Below are 14,579 nucleotides of genomic sequence, written 5' to 3' on the forward strand. Positions count from 1 at the left end.
AATGCTCTTTTTTCATGAGAGAGTTTTCTTGGGAGCATTGCTGGCTTTTACTGTGTCATTCGTAATCCTACAATTAACAAAGTATGAGTTAATATTACGCATAGTAGTTGCCACAGTAACTGCAGAGCGTCGAGTCCCTGTAGCTTTTGTTGTCTGGCTTCTGTCGGTTGTATAGGTAGAGAACAGGAAGAGGCACAGGAATTAAGTAGGCGTCTGGGGAGATTTATTTTTGTATGTTAGCTGGGGACTTGAATTGGGAGGTTTGGTTTCCTAACATTGTGCAGCTTGACATTTGATCTTGGATTACGACACTCAATATTGTCTATACTATCTCCCAATAGCTTGGACAAAAAAAAAAGTTACCTTAATTTGAAATATTAAAACAAATCTCTGTGCAGAACTGACAAGATCATGGTGTTCTATGAGGTGTAGGTATATTACTTGGATTTTTAATCCCCCATAGACAAAAATGAATTGCTGTTAACAGGTCAGATAGCCAATAGCTGGGTGTATTTTCCATTAGTATCAATAACCAGCTAACTAACATACTCAGATGACTGATAGGATGTGCTGGCGAAGTTTAGGCTGTATTTCATCCAAGCAGTAAATGATAAAATCAAATGGTAATTCACCTGTGCCGATTTTGGCACTTGCTAGGGGCCAGACTAAGGGCAATATTGGCAGGTGTGGGAGCAGGTTCCACGATAATCCTTTGACCTAGAGAAAGGAGCAGGTAGGTATAGAAAAGAAGAGAAAGATATATTTAAAAATTTAAAATAATTGTTATTTTTTAATTTTTATGGAATGTTTTAGCAAGTTGCCCCCTTTATATTTTTATCCCTTTTAGTTCTTCTACTTGGCCTGATGTCTACAGCTAAGAGCTCAGGTGCATTAACTGCACTCAGGCTGCTATCAGTGTCTCCTGTAGTTGACTACCTGGAGGCACTGGAGCTTCTCCCAACCCAGGTGTGACTCCTTTCCACATGTTCTCTCCCCCCATCTGGGAAATACTGCAGCCTCTGCTCAGCATTTAACATAGCTCAGTCAGGAACTGACCATGATGTGGAGTTGCCGGTGATGGACTGGGGTGGACAAATGTAAGGAATCTTACAACACCAAGTTATAGTCCAACAGTTTTATTTGAAAATCACAAGCTTTCGGAGTTTACCTCCTTCGTCAGGTGAGTGACCTGACGAAGGAGGTAAACTCCGCAAGCTTGTGATTTTCAAATAAAACTGTTGGACTATAACTTGGTGTTGTAAGATTCCTTACATAGGAACTGACCAGAGTGGGATTCAAACCTGCATCCCTAAAAATAATTTCAAGCCACAAACTGTATAACACAAAATAATGTATTTAAAATTGTGAAAGTGGAATCAGGAAAATAAATCTAGCATAAACAAAGCATCTAAACATTGGTTTTGAATGATTTAGGTATATTTAACTTTAAATTATTTTTTTAAAAAATGATTGAGATTTAACTAGGAACTGAATAACTGACGAGCTGTTTAAATGTAAGTGCAATGAAACCATCAGCTCATCTTCATAGACAGGCTTCTAGCATGACTGATTTAAAACCATTCTAGGGATTTATACTAGGGAGAAGAACATTTTATACAGGTGGCCTTTAAAACAGGTTCCACTGTAGGGGACTGTTGGGTACAGGGGGTAAGCAGGTTTCCCTTTCACTATTAGGACCTGGGTTTGAATCCAGCCCAGTCTGGAGGGATGAAAGTCTTCTCTCTCCAACCAGTAGGGTTAATATATGAAATTAATTTGAGATTGTCTCGCCCAAGCTCTTAGTGGGTGCAAATCCACAGCACAAAGCTGTTCATTATTCAAAAATAAATTTGACCATATCTATAGTTGCTGTTGGTTTTGAAAAATTCACATTTGTGCAGCAGGTAGTGTGCTTCTGGGGCTAAGACATAATGCTGGGCCAGAGTTGAAGGAGCTTTGTGCTTGGGCAATGCTGTACCTGACCTGCTTAATGTATGCACTTTCCCTGGAAAATGCACTAAAACTAATAACCATTTGGAAAGGTTAATTATTGGTTAATATAGGAACAGCAGTGATGTTTGAGTTAAATGTAGTGATGTTCCAAAATGTTTAGTAAAAGGCTTTTATTAACTAAGATGCTGTTGTTGTAAATGGCCTAAATCATGCATTAGGTTATATATTACATTCTGAGTGTATTTATTGTGGAATAAATCCATTCACTTAAGTGAAAAAAGCAGAAAACCAAATGCAGTAATTCACTGTACATACTACAAAATATTCACAGATGGAATCTAACCATAATTGTTTACCATTTGTATAAATGATTTGGTCATAGGCAAACAGGAAGAATGCAAGAGTTCCAGAAGGACATAGACAGGTTAGGAGAGCGGGCTGTTAGATAGTAGATGCAGTTCAATGCAGAGAATGTGAAGTAGTATATTTTGGGAAGATCATCATTGGAAGGAAATATACCCTAGATGGTAAAATTCTTAGCAGGATAACAAACAGAGAAAGCAAGGGATGTAAATGCGTGGATCTTTAAAGTTAAGAGCGCAGATAAAAAAAAGGTCATAAAAATGGCAAATAGGATACCGAGGCCCGATTTTAACTCCACGACAGCTTTGGGCAGGTGGAGGCGGGCAGCAGCGTGAGTTGGAAATTCACTCTTTCCTCCAGAGTATTGGTGCTCATGGGTATTTTAACTCCCAGGCCTCATTTAAATCCCGCCAGCCAACTTCCCACCCATTCCGGGCAGGAAGTCAGTGAGAAGCAGTAGAAAATCAGGCAGCATGGAAGCTGCCTGCCAACAGCGGGTAAGTGGCGTGATCAGCTGCTGGGGCCAACCTGTGGGGGGCTCACAACCGGGAAGGGAGGGTATGTCCATGGCCCCTTAAGGAAAGTAAAAAATTTACCCGTTTGGACTTCTTGTGGCCCCAGATCCTCTTCCCCACTGTCTTCACCTGGCGGGAAAGCCACTGCGACTTTCCGTTCAGGCCGCTGAGTTAAATTTGCATTCGGGTCGCGGTGACGTCATTATTATTGACTCTTAACCAGATGCACTCCATTGAATTACATTACCATGGCATCAACATTTCAGGAACCACCATGTTCTGCAGAGTATTTGATTATCCTTATCTAAACTAGCCTTATAACCTTTGACCTATTCTAACCAAAAATTTATCCAACTTTCTTTTGAACAGTTAATTGGCATGACATTAACTACTTTTGTTGAAGTCCGATTCACATATTCATTATGGTTTGGGAAACAAAGGTCTTTTTCAATATCCCCCCTCTTCTGAAATCACCAGCTCACGCTGGAGTACAATTCCATGCGTGCCAGCAGCACTCCAGTACCTCATCTGAATGGCCACTCTTTGATTGTGAGGCTAGAGTGAGGCAATATGGGACAGAGCATATGAGCCTGATCCTATCCTCACCCAACATCCACACCTGCACACTTTCCAGAGGGATCACTGAATAGAGATCAGCTGGTGGAACCTTGCCATTTTTTTCTGCATCCTCTCTCTAGCCTGGTGATCCTGAGACCAATTGTAGTGCCCCTACTGTCACCCCTGCTGAGTTCAGCTAACCCAGCGCAGGTCAGGAGTCAAATTAGCACCTTCCTACTCTGTATGGTTCAATACCTCAACAAACAATGGGGTAGAGTTTCTTCTTCACTAGCTGGGTAGTAATCTGGTAGGGCAAATTGTCTGCATTTTAGAAAACTCACCTGATTTTCAATTAAATGAAAATCAGGCAGGTTCTATAAAGGGCGAGTGATCCGCCCTGCCAGATTTTTGCCCGGGCAATGAAGATAAAAATCTACCCCAATTCCTTTACCCATTGAGCTATCTGAGAAGCTCAGAAAATGTATTTTACGCCTGGAATTTCCTTGTGTTTTCTTCTCCCGATCAGTGGAACCCGGCTTACTGCCAGTCTTCCACTAAAGTTCTGCCTGTCGATCGGGAGAACTCCAGAGGTAATTAGCTGTTAACCTGACTTACCGCTTGCTATTTTTAACCTTGTATCCTCCAAGTTTGTGCTCACAGTCTAAGTAAAATAGTCTGCTTCCCTCTACAGAGGTAATTTCCAGGGTTTTCATAAGATCACACAATTGGTTCACATGAAGAAAGCGCTTTGGCCCATTTGATCTCACCCTCTCAGAATATCAAACCTACTGCTTTCCCATTACAGCATCGAGTTATTTCCTAAATGAGTCAATTGTCTTGATTTCAACCATGCTTCCTGGCAATCCATTCCGACTGTCGACCACCCTCTATGTAAAGAAATACTTCCTGGCATCTGTCCTTTGAAGAGTTTCTGGTAGCCAAACATTACGAGAGTTGGAAACTCATGAGCCTAAGAGATTGTCAGACTGAATGCAGATATTAGAGTATTCATTTCTGAGAAGGGTTTTGGGTACATCCTCATCAGAATATTTAGAGTTGAGCTTGGCATCACAAGTCCCTATACTGGCAAAAGCTCTGACCACTTACGGTTAACAGAACTTTAACAAATATCAGCCACTTTTACGATTCTGAAAAACAGATATCATGATATATTCACCCTTATTGTAATCCAACAAAAATGAAGAAAGTTTAAGATGCCAAATTTGATGTCTTTTGAGACTTAATTAAAGCTGCGTCCTGTAGACATACTCTCCCCAACATCCTTTTACCCCACAGACCCTCCCTAACAGACCTTAGGATAAACTGATGAACAGAGAAGCCGCAGCACTTTAATTGCCTCCAAAGCATCCATAAGGTACATATACTATTCTGACTCAGTGAGTCTACCTTACTCACCCTTGCTGCCTGACCCAAGCCCCTCCTAAGGTTGGATCTGTTTTTGGATTGTTGCCTCGTCCTTAGTGTTGTCATTGGCATTTTTTAAAACTAAAATTTGACATTATCTGTAAGAGTTGACTTCAGACAGTGCATTCTGCCCTATTGTATTCCTACTTGTAACTGAGAGATACGCCGTTTGTTACTGCTCTATTGTTACACAACTGAAGGATATTGGTAAATACTCTGCACATGAGTGCATTTTCTATGCAAAAATTTACGAGCCAAATATCTTATCTTACATTTTCCTTTTTTGATTTCAGTTCATGACGAAGAGCCCAAATAAACGCCTGGGTTGTGTTACGTCACAAGGTGGGGAGGAGGCCATTAAACAGCATCCATTTTTCAAGGAAATTGACTGGGTGCTGCTGGAACAGAAGAAAATAAAACCTCCATTTAAACCAAGGATTGTAAGTACCATCATGCTACAGTTCATTTACAGGGAAACCCATGTGAAACACAATACAAATGTTCATCAGAATTAGAGTCATAGAGTCATAGAGTTATACAGCACGGATAGAGGCCCTTCGGCCCATCGTGTCCGCGCCGGCCATCAAGCCCTTATTGAGCAACTGTTTGTAGATTTGAGACGCACAAGCCTATTACCACTTGCAGCACGTAAAAATGAAGCAACTAGCATGACAAAGCCTTTGGGTGAGTAACAACCAAAGGATAGGTACCATTTCTTGCCATCCCAGTTAGCAGAAATGGGGTCATTAGCATGTTCATGGTGGGCGCATTGTTCTTGTAAGGCACATCAGCAGCGCCCGCTCCAGTGGAAGCTTAGCATATTGGAATGGCATCGCGCTGCTTTGACACAGCAGCGAAGCGTGAGAAGGGCTCAATAGAAACATAAATTTCTTATATTTGCTCAATTTTTAAAATCTTGTTCTCAAAATAAATATTATTGTTCTGGTTTTCTGCAAGCTACTTCAGGTTTAGTTGCTAAATTTTAAGTGCAATTTTTGCTGTATATCTATATAATTATACAATTGTATCCTAGCCTGATGTGAACTAACATCCTCCTTCATTGTTTGATAGTGGTGTTAGAAATAACAAGCAATCGCAGTTTCATGCATGTTGGACTGAAGAGTTTCATCTTTAGTGCCGTCAAACTATATGCTTTTAGTTTTGTCTTCAAACAAGTTGAGAAAATATTTAGAAGTTTCAACACGCTTATTTTGGTGATTTACTTTGCTGTTTCCTGTCCTTCAGTCTCCTTGTGCCACACCCAATGGGGGTTGGAAACAACACTCCCAGCTTTCTTCCAATCCTCTGTATAACTGACCAGTAAGGGATATGTGGGACTAGGTCTGAGTGACCGGCTGTTTAATTTTCCCTCTCTGTTCGGAAACTTGTAGCTTCTGCATGGTGCCTATCCAGAGCGGTGGCAGGTTGGAGTAATGCAACCCTGTTCCATATCACCACCCCCACCACACCTCCTTTAAAAATGACAAGTAATGCAGTTTACATGCGTACAACCTGATCTGTCAAATCTCTCATTTTTTTTGTGAAAACATTAGCCCCTTTCTGTTTGTCTCAATGTCAAAAAGGACCCCATTTCTAATCATTTCACGGGGTTTATGATCTATAATGTTATTTTTGCTGAATAACAAAACATGTTTCTAATGGCCCGACCTTGGCAATCCTGCACACTTAAGTTGGGGTACATCTGGTGTGAGCTTTCCCCTCTGCACTTGATCTCAGAAGTTTAACTGTGAAACACTTTTTCTCCCATGTGGGAAATAAAGAGACTAAAGCTGGCCAAGTTAATTGCACTTCTGAGACTAGAGAGTAGAAATTCCAGGGCAAAGTGCTCCCAGGGCGAGAATGGTGCATGGCGGGACATCCCACCGTAACTTCTAACTCGGCCCCTAATTAATTTTGCATTCTACCTCCTGCCTGCACAACAGGCTATGTGAAATTGGGATTTTTGAGTGCTGGCTGCAGCGATTCATAGGACTGTAGCAGCAAAGTATAGACTGCTTCCTCCCCGAATCCTGCGCTCGCTGATAAACTATGGAATTGGAAGTAAACAATAACAACAACAACTTGCATTTATATAGCACTGTTAACGTAGTAAAACGTCCCAAAGCTTTTCACAGGAGCGCCATCAAATAAAATTTGACACGTAAGGCGATATTAGGATAGGTGACCAGAAGTTTGGTCAAAGGGGTAGGTTTTAAGGAGCACCTTAAAGGAGGAGAGAGAGGTGGAGGGGTTTAGAGAGGGAATTCCAGAGCTTAGGGCCTAGGCAGCTGAAGGCACGGCCGCCAGCAGTGGAGTGATGAAAATCGGGGATACGCAAGAGCCCAGAATTGAAGGAGTGCAGCGATCTCGGAGGGTTATAGGACTGGAGAAGGCTACAGAGATAAGGAGGGGTACAATTACAACTGTCAAGCCAAACAGTGGGATAAAAAGTGCATAAACAAGGAAAGCACCTGCATAAATTTTATGAACATTAAAGAGGGGCAAATCATAAGAATGCAAACATCGTGAACTGAGACATTTTGCGTTGAGCATTCAGCATCTTTCAGTTAATTGAAATCACCTGTTTGCATTTTGCACTGGAAAGCGGAAACTGTTTAGGTCTGAAATCTGCAAGATGATGAGATTTTACTTGAAGGTTGCAGGCCTGTACTTTGCCTTATCAGTCTTGAATCTTTATCAGATTTAGAATAAAGCACCCTTCATTAATCGGTGCAATATTTGGGATGCTATTGAGATTGCTGCAAGCGGGTGGCAGCAGTTATACTGCCCATTGACGCTCTACATCAGGAATAGGAAAGCACCAGATGTATACATTTAAGGACATCTACTAGCTCCGTAACTGTTTGTGAAATTTCATTGTGAAGCAAAGGATTGTGGCATACGAATGCCAAGCATTCCGTATAACTGAGACATAACGCCACTTAATATTGTATTTCCAAAATTTTTTGCAATAACAGCTTTGATTGATTGCATTCTCTGAGGCAAAATAATCAATAATCAATTTGAAAGTGTTAAACCTGGAGGAAATGAACTGAGTAGCTCACTTGTAGCTCTTAATTAAACAGCTAAAATTTTGAAACCCAGTGGTTAGAGTACAGTGACTATCCCTCATTCCAGAAACCCTGGAGCTGTAGGAAACTCGAGCAACACTTATATCTTTGGTCATGTTACTTCACCACAACAAAACAATTTGCACATGACACATATTGTGTCAAGATAAGGTGCTAAGGTCCAGAAGGGTTTGCTTCAATGAAGAAATTCAACAAAATAGAAAGCCTCCTGGTGTGCATTTCAATTGAAGGTGTTAACTGCAAAGAAAAACTGAGAAAGATTTCAGTGTATTCTCATTATATATCTTGTGTACAAATTTTGATTGAAGAGTTGAGGTCAGTGGTAAGAGAAATTGGATACAAATGCATTCTTCAAAGCCAAAAAAATCTTTTTGCTATGTGATCTACACTATATTAAATCTATTATGAATAATGGTGTAAATATATAGTCACTAAACTGGAAGTAAACAATAACAACAACTTACATTTATATAGTGCCTTTACTGGAGTAAAACGTCCCAAAGCGCTTCACAGGAGCGTTATCAAACAAAATTTAACACCGAGCCACATAATTATTTCAGAATTTATGACAAATTAATGAACTTGCATTATTCATTTTAGAAGCTAATACTGTACCGATGATAGATAATGCCAGGAGATTTCTGATTTATTTTAATTGGCCTTATTTAAATAATAATACCTCTGAATGATTACTGAACGTTGCATATTTATCAACAGTCGTTAAACCAAAATGCGGTTATAGTCACTGCAGGGTTCTACAGCAGTGCAGGGAGATTGACAGGAGAGTTTTTCCAAAAGTAATTTGATATCTGGGGAGAGAGAATTTTTTTTTCCAATTTCTTCTCCTCTTGAACATACTAAGTGATGTTGGAATATGTTGTCATGGGTATCAAAAACCATTTGGTACCTCACCAGGTAGCCATTCTTCAATCTGTTTACAGCTGTAGAGGGCAACACAGTCAAAAGTGATACCTTTGAGCAGAATGCGTGGAAATGCTCAAGAGCAGCTTGGAGAAACTTGACTTCTAATCTTCCAACACGTTCATTAACTTTGAGCTGGCCACTAGGGGTGTGCGAGAGCAGCTGGGAAGGATTATTGTTCCCTCCGATCCCCCCACAGCTTGAGGAAGCACTTGGCCTTCATTGTTGGCCCAGTGGTTTTGTACATGGATGATTCCCATAGTTGACAGTGTTGTTGCAGAAATGTGCAGGGTTCTTCTCCAAAGAAGTGGCATTGGATGATACTTTTGAGGAGAAGTTTTTGTGTGGCCTGGTGACACTAGGAGACTGGGAAGAAAAATATTCACATCTCAGATAAAACTCAATCCTGCTGAACTGCTGAAAAATATTTTTATTTTGTTTACTATGCTTACTTGATTTCAATTGATCACTTTGCATCCGACAGAGACTCCACATTGCTTCACTCCATATACAGCTCAAACAGAGGGGAGGACGGATCAAATGAGCATGATAATACAGAGCACCACTCACGCTCTCTGCGCTTCCTCTGAAGCCACTCAGGGAGGCAGAACTGTCCACAGCACCATGTTCACAGGTTGAGTCAACACAGATACCTCTGACACGCTCACATCTTTAGGTCGTGGCTTTGCAAAACCAGAAACTTGCTGCTGCACTTGGAAAACTAATTTAAATATCAGGGTCATTTCAGCTATATTTAATGTTTTGCATGAATAACTTGTAAATTATGGAATTTTTAAAAATTATCCCTGCAGCCTCATGGTGTTGAAATCAAGACTTACCAAATTGTCTTCTACTTTTAACTTATTGTTTCCCAGGACCTGAAACATGTGCAGTTGCTCATTTCCTTCAAGTGCCTATAATTGCCAGGCTTCTAACTCTTAAATAAAAACAAAAAATGCTGGAAACACTCAGCAGGTCAGGCAGCATCTATGGAGAGAGAAACAGAGTTAACATTTTAGGTCGATGACCTTTCATCAGAACTGGAAGATGTTAGAGATTAACAGATTTTAAGGAAGTACAGAGCCAGGGAAGAGGGGCCCTGTACCGATAGGGGATCCCCAACCCAAGCACCAGCCCAAACCTCGTCCACTCCCAGTAGCTCAAGCACAGCCATCGTCCACTACCATTACTTGCTGTCTAAGAAAATGGGAGCAGTGGTTTAGATCTAAAGTTATTAAACTCGATGTTAAGGCCGGAAGGCTGTAAAATGCCTAATAGAAAGATGAGGTGCTGTTCCTAGAGCTTGTATTGAGCATCATTGGAACAATGTAGGAAGCCAAGGACAAATAGGTCAGAGTGGGAGTGGGACGAAGAATTAAAGTGGCAAGCAACCGGTAGCTCTGGGTCTCGCTTGCGGACTGAACAGAATTGGTCGGCCAAGCAATCCCCCAATCTGCGTTTGGTCTCCCCAATGTAGAGGAGACCACATCATGAGCTGCAAATACAGTATACCAAGTTGGAAGAAGTACAAGTAAATCGCTGTTTCACCTGGAAGGAGTGTTTCAGGCCCTGGACGGTGGGAAGGAAGGAGGTGAAAGGGCAGGTACTGCATCTCCTGCACTTGCACAGGAAGGTGCTGTGGGAAGGGGAGCGGGTGATGGAAGAGTGGACCAGGCTGCATGCGGGCTCAGACTGCTTCATTATTTGAGGGGTTGCGAATGGAACTGAACACTGTGCAATCATCAGCGAACATCCCCATTTCTGACCTTATGTTGGAGGGAAGGTCATTGATGAAGCAGCTGAAGATGGTTGGGCCTAGGACACTGCCCTGAAGAACTCCTGCAGTAATGTCCTGGGGCTGAGATGATTGGCCTCCAACAACCACTACCATCTTCCTTTGCACTAGGTATGACTCCAGCCACTGGAGAGTTTTCCCCCTGATTCCCATTGACTTCAATTTTACTAGGGCTCCTTGGTGCCACACATGGTCAAATGCTGCCTTGATGTCAAGGGCAGTCACTCTCACCTCGCCTCTGGAATTCAGCTCTTTTGTCCATGTTTGGACCAAGGCTGTAATGAGGTCTGGAGCCGAGTGGTCCTGGCGGAACCCAAACTGAGCATCGGTGAGCAGGTTATTGGTGAGTAAGTGCCGCTTGATAGCACTGTCCACGACACCTTCCATCACTTTGCTGATGATTGAGAGTAGACTGATGGGGCGGTACTTGGCCGGATTGGATTTGTCCTGCTTTTTGTGGACAGGACATACCTGGGCAATTTTCCACATTGTTGGGTAAATGCCAGTGTTGTAGCTGTACTGGAACAGCTTGGCTAGAGGCACAGCTAGTTCTGGAGCACAAGTCTTCAGCACTACAGCTGGGATGTTGTCGGGGCCCATAGTCTTTGATGTATCCAGTGCACTCAGCCATTTCTTGATATTACGTGGAGTGAATCGCATTGGCTGAAGACTGGCTTCTGTGATGGTGGGGATCTCGATAGGAGGCCGAGATGGATCATCCACTCGGCACTTCTGGCCGAAGATAGTTGCAAATACTTTCGCCTTGCCTTTTGCACTCACGTGCTGGACTCCGCCATCATTGAGGATGGGGATGTTTGCAGAGCCTCCTCCTCCCGTTAGTTGTTTAATTGTCCACCACCATTCACGACTGGATGTGGCAGGACTGCAGAGCTTTGATCTGATCCACTGGTTGTGGAATCGCTTAGCTCTGTCCATAGCATGTTGCTTCCGCTGTTTAGCACGCATGTAGTCCTGAGTTGTAGCTTCACCAGGTTGGCACCTCATTTTTAGGTACGCCTGGTGCTGCTCCTGGCATGCTCTTCTACACTCCTCATTGAACCAGGGTTGATCTCCTGGCTTGTTGGTAATGGTAGAGTGAGGAATATGCCGGGCCATGAGGTTACAGATTGTGCTGGAATACAATTCTGCTGCTGCTGATGGCCCACAATGCCTCATGGATGCCCAGTTTTGAGCTGCTAGATCTGTTCTGAATCTATCCCATTTAGCACGGTGGTAGTGCCACACAACACGTTGGATGGTGTCCTCAGTGCGAAGACGGGACTTCATCTCCATGCGGTGGTCACTCCTACCAATACTGTCATGGACAGATGCATTTGCGACAGGTAGATTGGTGATGACGAGGTCAAGTAAGTTTTTTCCTCGTGTTGGTTCGCTCACCACCTGCCGCAGGCCCAGTCTGGCAGCTATGTCCTTCAGGACTCGGCCAGCTCGGTCAGTAGTGGTGCTACCGAGCCACTCTTGGTGATGGACATTGAAGTCCCCCACCCAGAGTATGTTTTGTGCCCTTGCTACCCTCAGTGCTTCCTCCAAGTGGTGCTCAACATGGAGGAGGACTGATTCATCAGCTGAGGGAGGTGGTAATCAGCAGGAGGTTTCTTTGCCCATGTTTGACCTGATGCCATGAGATTTAATGGGGTCCAGAGTCAGTGTTGAGGACTCCCAGGGCCACTCCCTCCTGACTGTATATCACTGTACCGCCACCTCTGGTGGGTCTGTCCTGCCGGTGGGACAGGACATACCCAGGGATGGTGATGGAAGATTCTGGGACGTTGGCTGAAAGGTATGATTCTGTGAGTATGGCTATGTCAGGCTGTTGCTTGATTAGTCTGTGGGACAGCTCTCCCAATTTTGGCACAAGTCCCCAGATGTTAGTAAGGAGGACCTTGCAGGGTCGACCGGGCTTGGTTTGCCATTGTCGTGTCCGGTGCCTAGTGGTCCAATGCCGGGTGGTCCGTCCGGTTTTATTCTTATTATGACTTTTCGTAGCGAGATTTTACAACTGAGTGGCTTGCTAGGCCATTTCAGAGGGCAATTAAGAATCAACCACATTGCTGTGGGTCTGGATTCACATAGGCCAGACCGGGTAAGGACGGCAGGTTTTCTTCCCTAAAGGACATTAGTGACCCAGATGGGTTTTTACGACAATCCGGTAGTTTCATGGCCATCATTACTGATACTCGTATTTTAATTCCAGATTTTTATTTAATTAATTGAATTTAATTAATTAATTGAAATTAAATTCGCCTGTTGTGGTTCTGGGAGGGAAGGGAAGGGGTGAGGGCAGAAAAGTGCAGGAAATGGGACGGACACGGTCGAGGGCCCTGTCAACTACAGTGGACAGTTTTCAATCTCAAGAGATGTCTGACCATTACTTCTGGATTTATCTCATTTGCTACTGTTTTCGACTGTACTGGTATCCTGCACTAAGTGCCTTCAGTTTAAAAAAACCTTGGTTTCTCCATTTTTTTAAAAAAGGGTTACCGTGTTGTACTTTTACTATTGTTGTTGAATTGTGTCATTAACTGAAATGTGTCAGACAGAATGTCAGGGAAAGCAACTACAATAATGACAAAGCGAATGTCTGAGGGCAGAGGTCACGCACAAGGTTTGATAACCGTGAATCACTGGGTATGCAGACAAAATCTTATTTGAAGAAGTTCATATCAAAGGATGAAGAGCTGATAAAGTGCGCACTTTGTGGTTTGGGTGGCTCATCCAAGCCGCCTGTGCAGCTTTTCCGTTTCCTGCTAGTCTGACGGTCGTGTGCACACTAATTATAGGACAGTGTCTGTCTGGGAGAATCTCGTCTGACATATGCATTGGGGTTTCAGAGAGGTTCTTGAGAAAGGTGAAGTGGAGGGCACCAGTATGTGGTTTAACCACAGTGACCCAGTGCCAGCTTACGCTTCTACATGTAACCACAACTGTAACTGTCGATTGTTGGTGCCTGAAAGTGACCCGAAACTTTGAAGAAGGTCATGTACTTTCAGATATGCGTGGCTTTCACACAGACAAAAAAAAGTGTTGCATTTTTATGTGTGGCCTACTGAACTTAAGGAGCAGGTTAACTGTAGTAAGAATGGTAAGAATTTCCCACATATTTAATTTTACCAAGTATTCGACAGAACCTGAAAATAAATGGGCGGCAACAGTCAATTTCTAAACTGACTGCTTCCACTTACAATAGAGAGCAGACTCAATCCAAAGGAGCTCCTTTTTCATATGACCACCCCCAGCATGCCAGTCTGGTATTTGGCTAATGAGATAGAATATATACAAGGGGAGAACTGTAAATATAAATTTTGTTAAAGAAGATTTTTTGTACAAGTTACAAAAAAAATACTCACCATTGACAATGTTTCTAAAAATGCATCATCTGATAATATAAATGACGCAATGCTAGTACCTGTAGCATTAGGTAGTACAACCTCAAAAGATGATTTTTTTTCCCACCTGTGGACCCACATGCATGGCTTATCTGACAGCAGACATAAATGTGTGGGGCAGGCTTGATGGACCAGCCCGTCAATTTTGTACATTCGTAAATGCTTGCCACCTGACATCCTGAACGCTGCCAATCTCTACCTTTTCTGGCTACAGGCAGCTTGAGCCCCAATATGGGCCTAAAAAGCGAGAGTCGTAATCATGACTTTTAATAAACCGTGCAAGTGCAAGTTTGCCTGTCTGCAGTTATTTACCTGCTGCTCTGGAATCCACCCCACAACATAACTAGAGTGGTTTTCAAAGCACCAAGATCCGAGACAAACTGAACCATTTCTGCGTGAAATTAGACATGGCACTAAAGAGGGAAAGGAATCATTTTCATTAAATAGAGTTTGGGGGTTGAAATATTCGTCTCAAAGATGCTAAGACATTCTTATAAAATTTTTCAATCTGCTATTTTAACTAATAGGTTAATGCCTTCTTCAGAGCATT

General features: G+C 42.7%; 1 protein-coding gene and 1 long non-coding RNA gene across 3 annotated transcripts in view; one reads left to right on the forward strand and one right to left on the reverse strand.

Moving 5' to 3' along the window:
* The window catches only part of prkcea (protein kinase C, epsilon a), a 481,020-nt gene that overhangs the window by 463,517 nt on the left and 2,924 nt on the right, over positions 1–14,579 (forward strand). For both annotated transcript variants that reach the window (XM_067988786.1, XM_067988787.1), the window contains one exon: positions 5,108–5,254. In XM_067988786.1, the coding sequence (XP_067844887.1) occupies positions 5,108–5,254 (147 nt within the window). The remainder of the gene's footprint in view (positions 1–5,107; positions 5,255–14,579) is intronic.
* Positions 8,453–14,579, reverse strand: part of LOC137324474 (uncharacterized) — a 29,650-nt gene continuing 23,523 nt past the window's right edge. The window contains exons 2-4 of the long non-coding RNA XR_010963623.1: positions 9,667–9,814; positions 9,280–9,548; positions 8,453–9,193 (exon numbers count right to left, since the gene is read on the reverse strand). This is a non-coding gene — a long non-coding RNA (uncharacterized lncRNA). The remainder of the gene's footprint in view (positions 9,194–9,279; positions 9,549–9,666; positions 9,815–14,579) is intronic.

This window comes from Heptranchias perlo, chromosome 8 (genome assembly GCF_035084215.1).
Source record: "Heptranchias perlo isolate sHepPer1 chromosome 8, sHepPer1.hap1, whole genome shotgun sequence".
In the NCBI taxonomy this organism is placed as follows: domain Eukaryota; kingdom Metazoa; phylum Chordata; class Chondrichthyes; order Hexanchiformes; family Hexanchidae; genus Heptranchias; species Heptranchias perlo.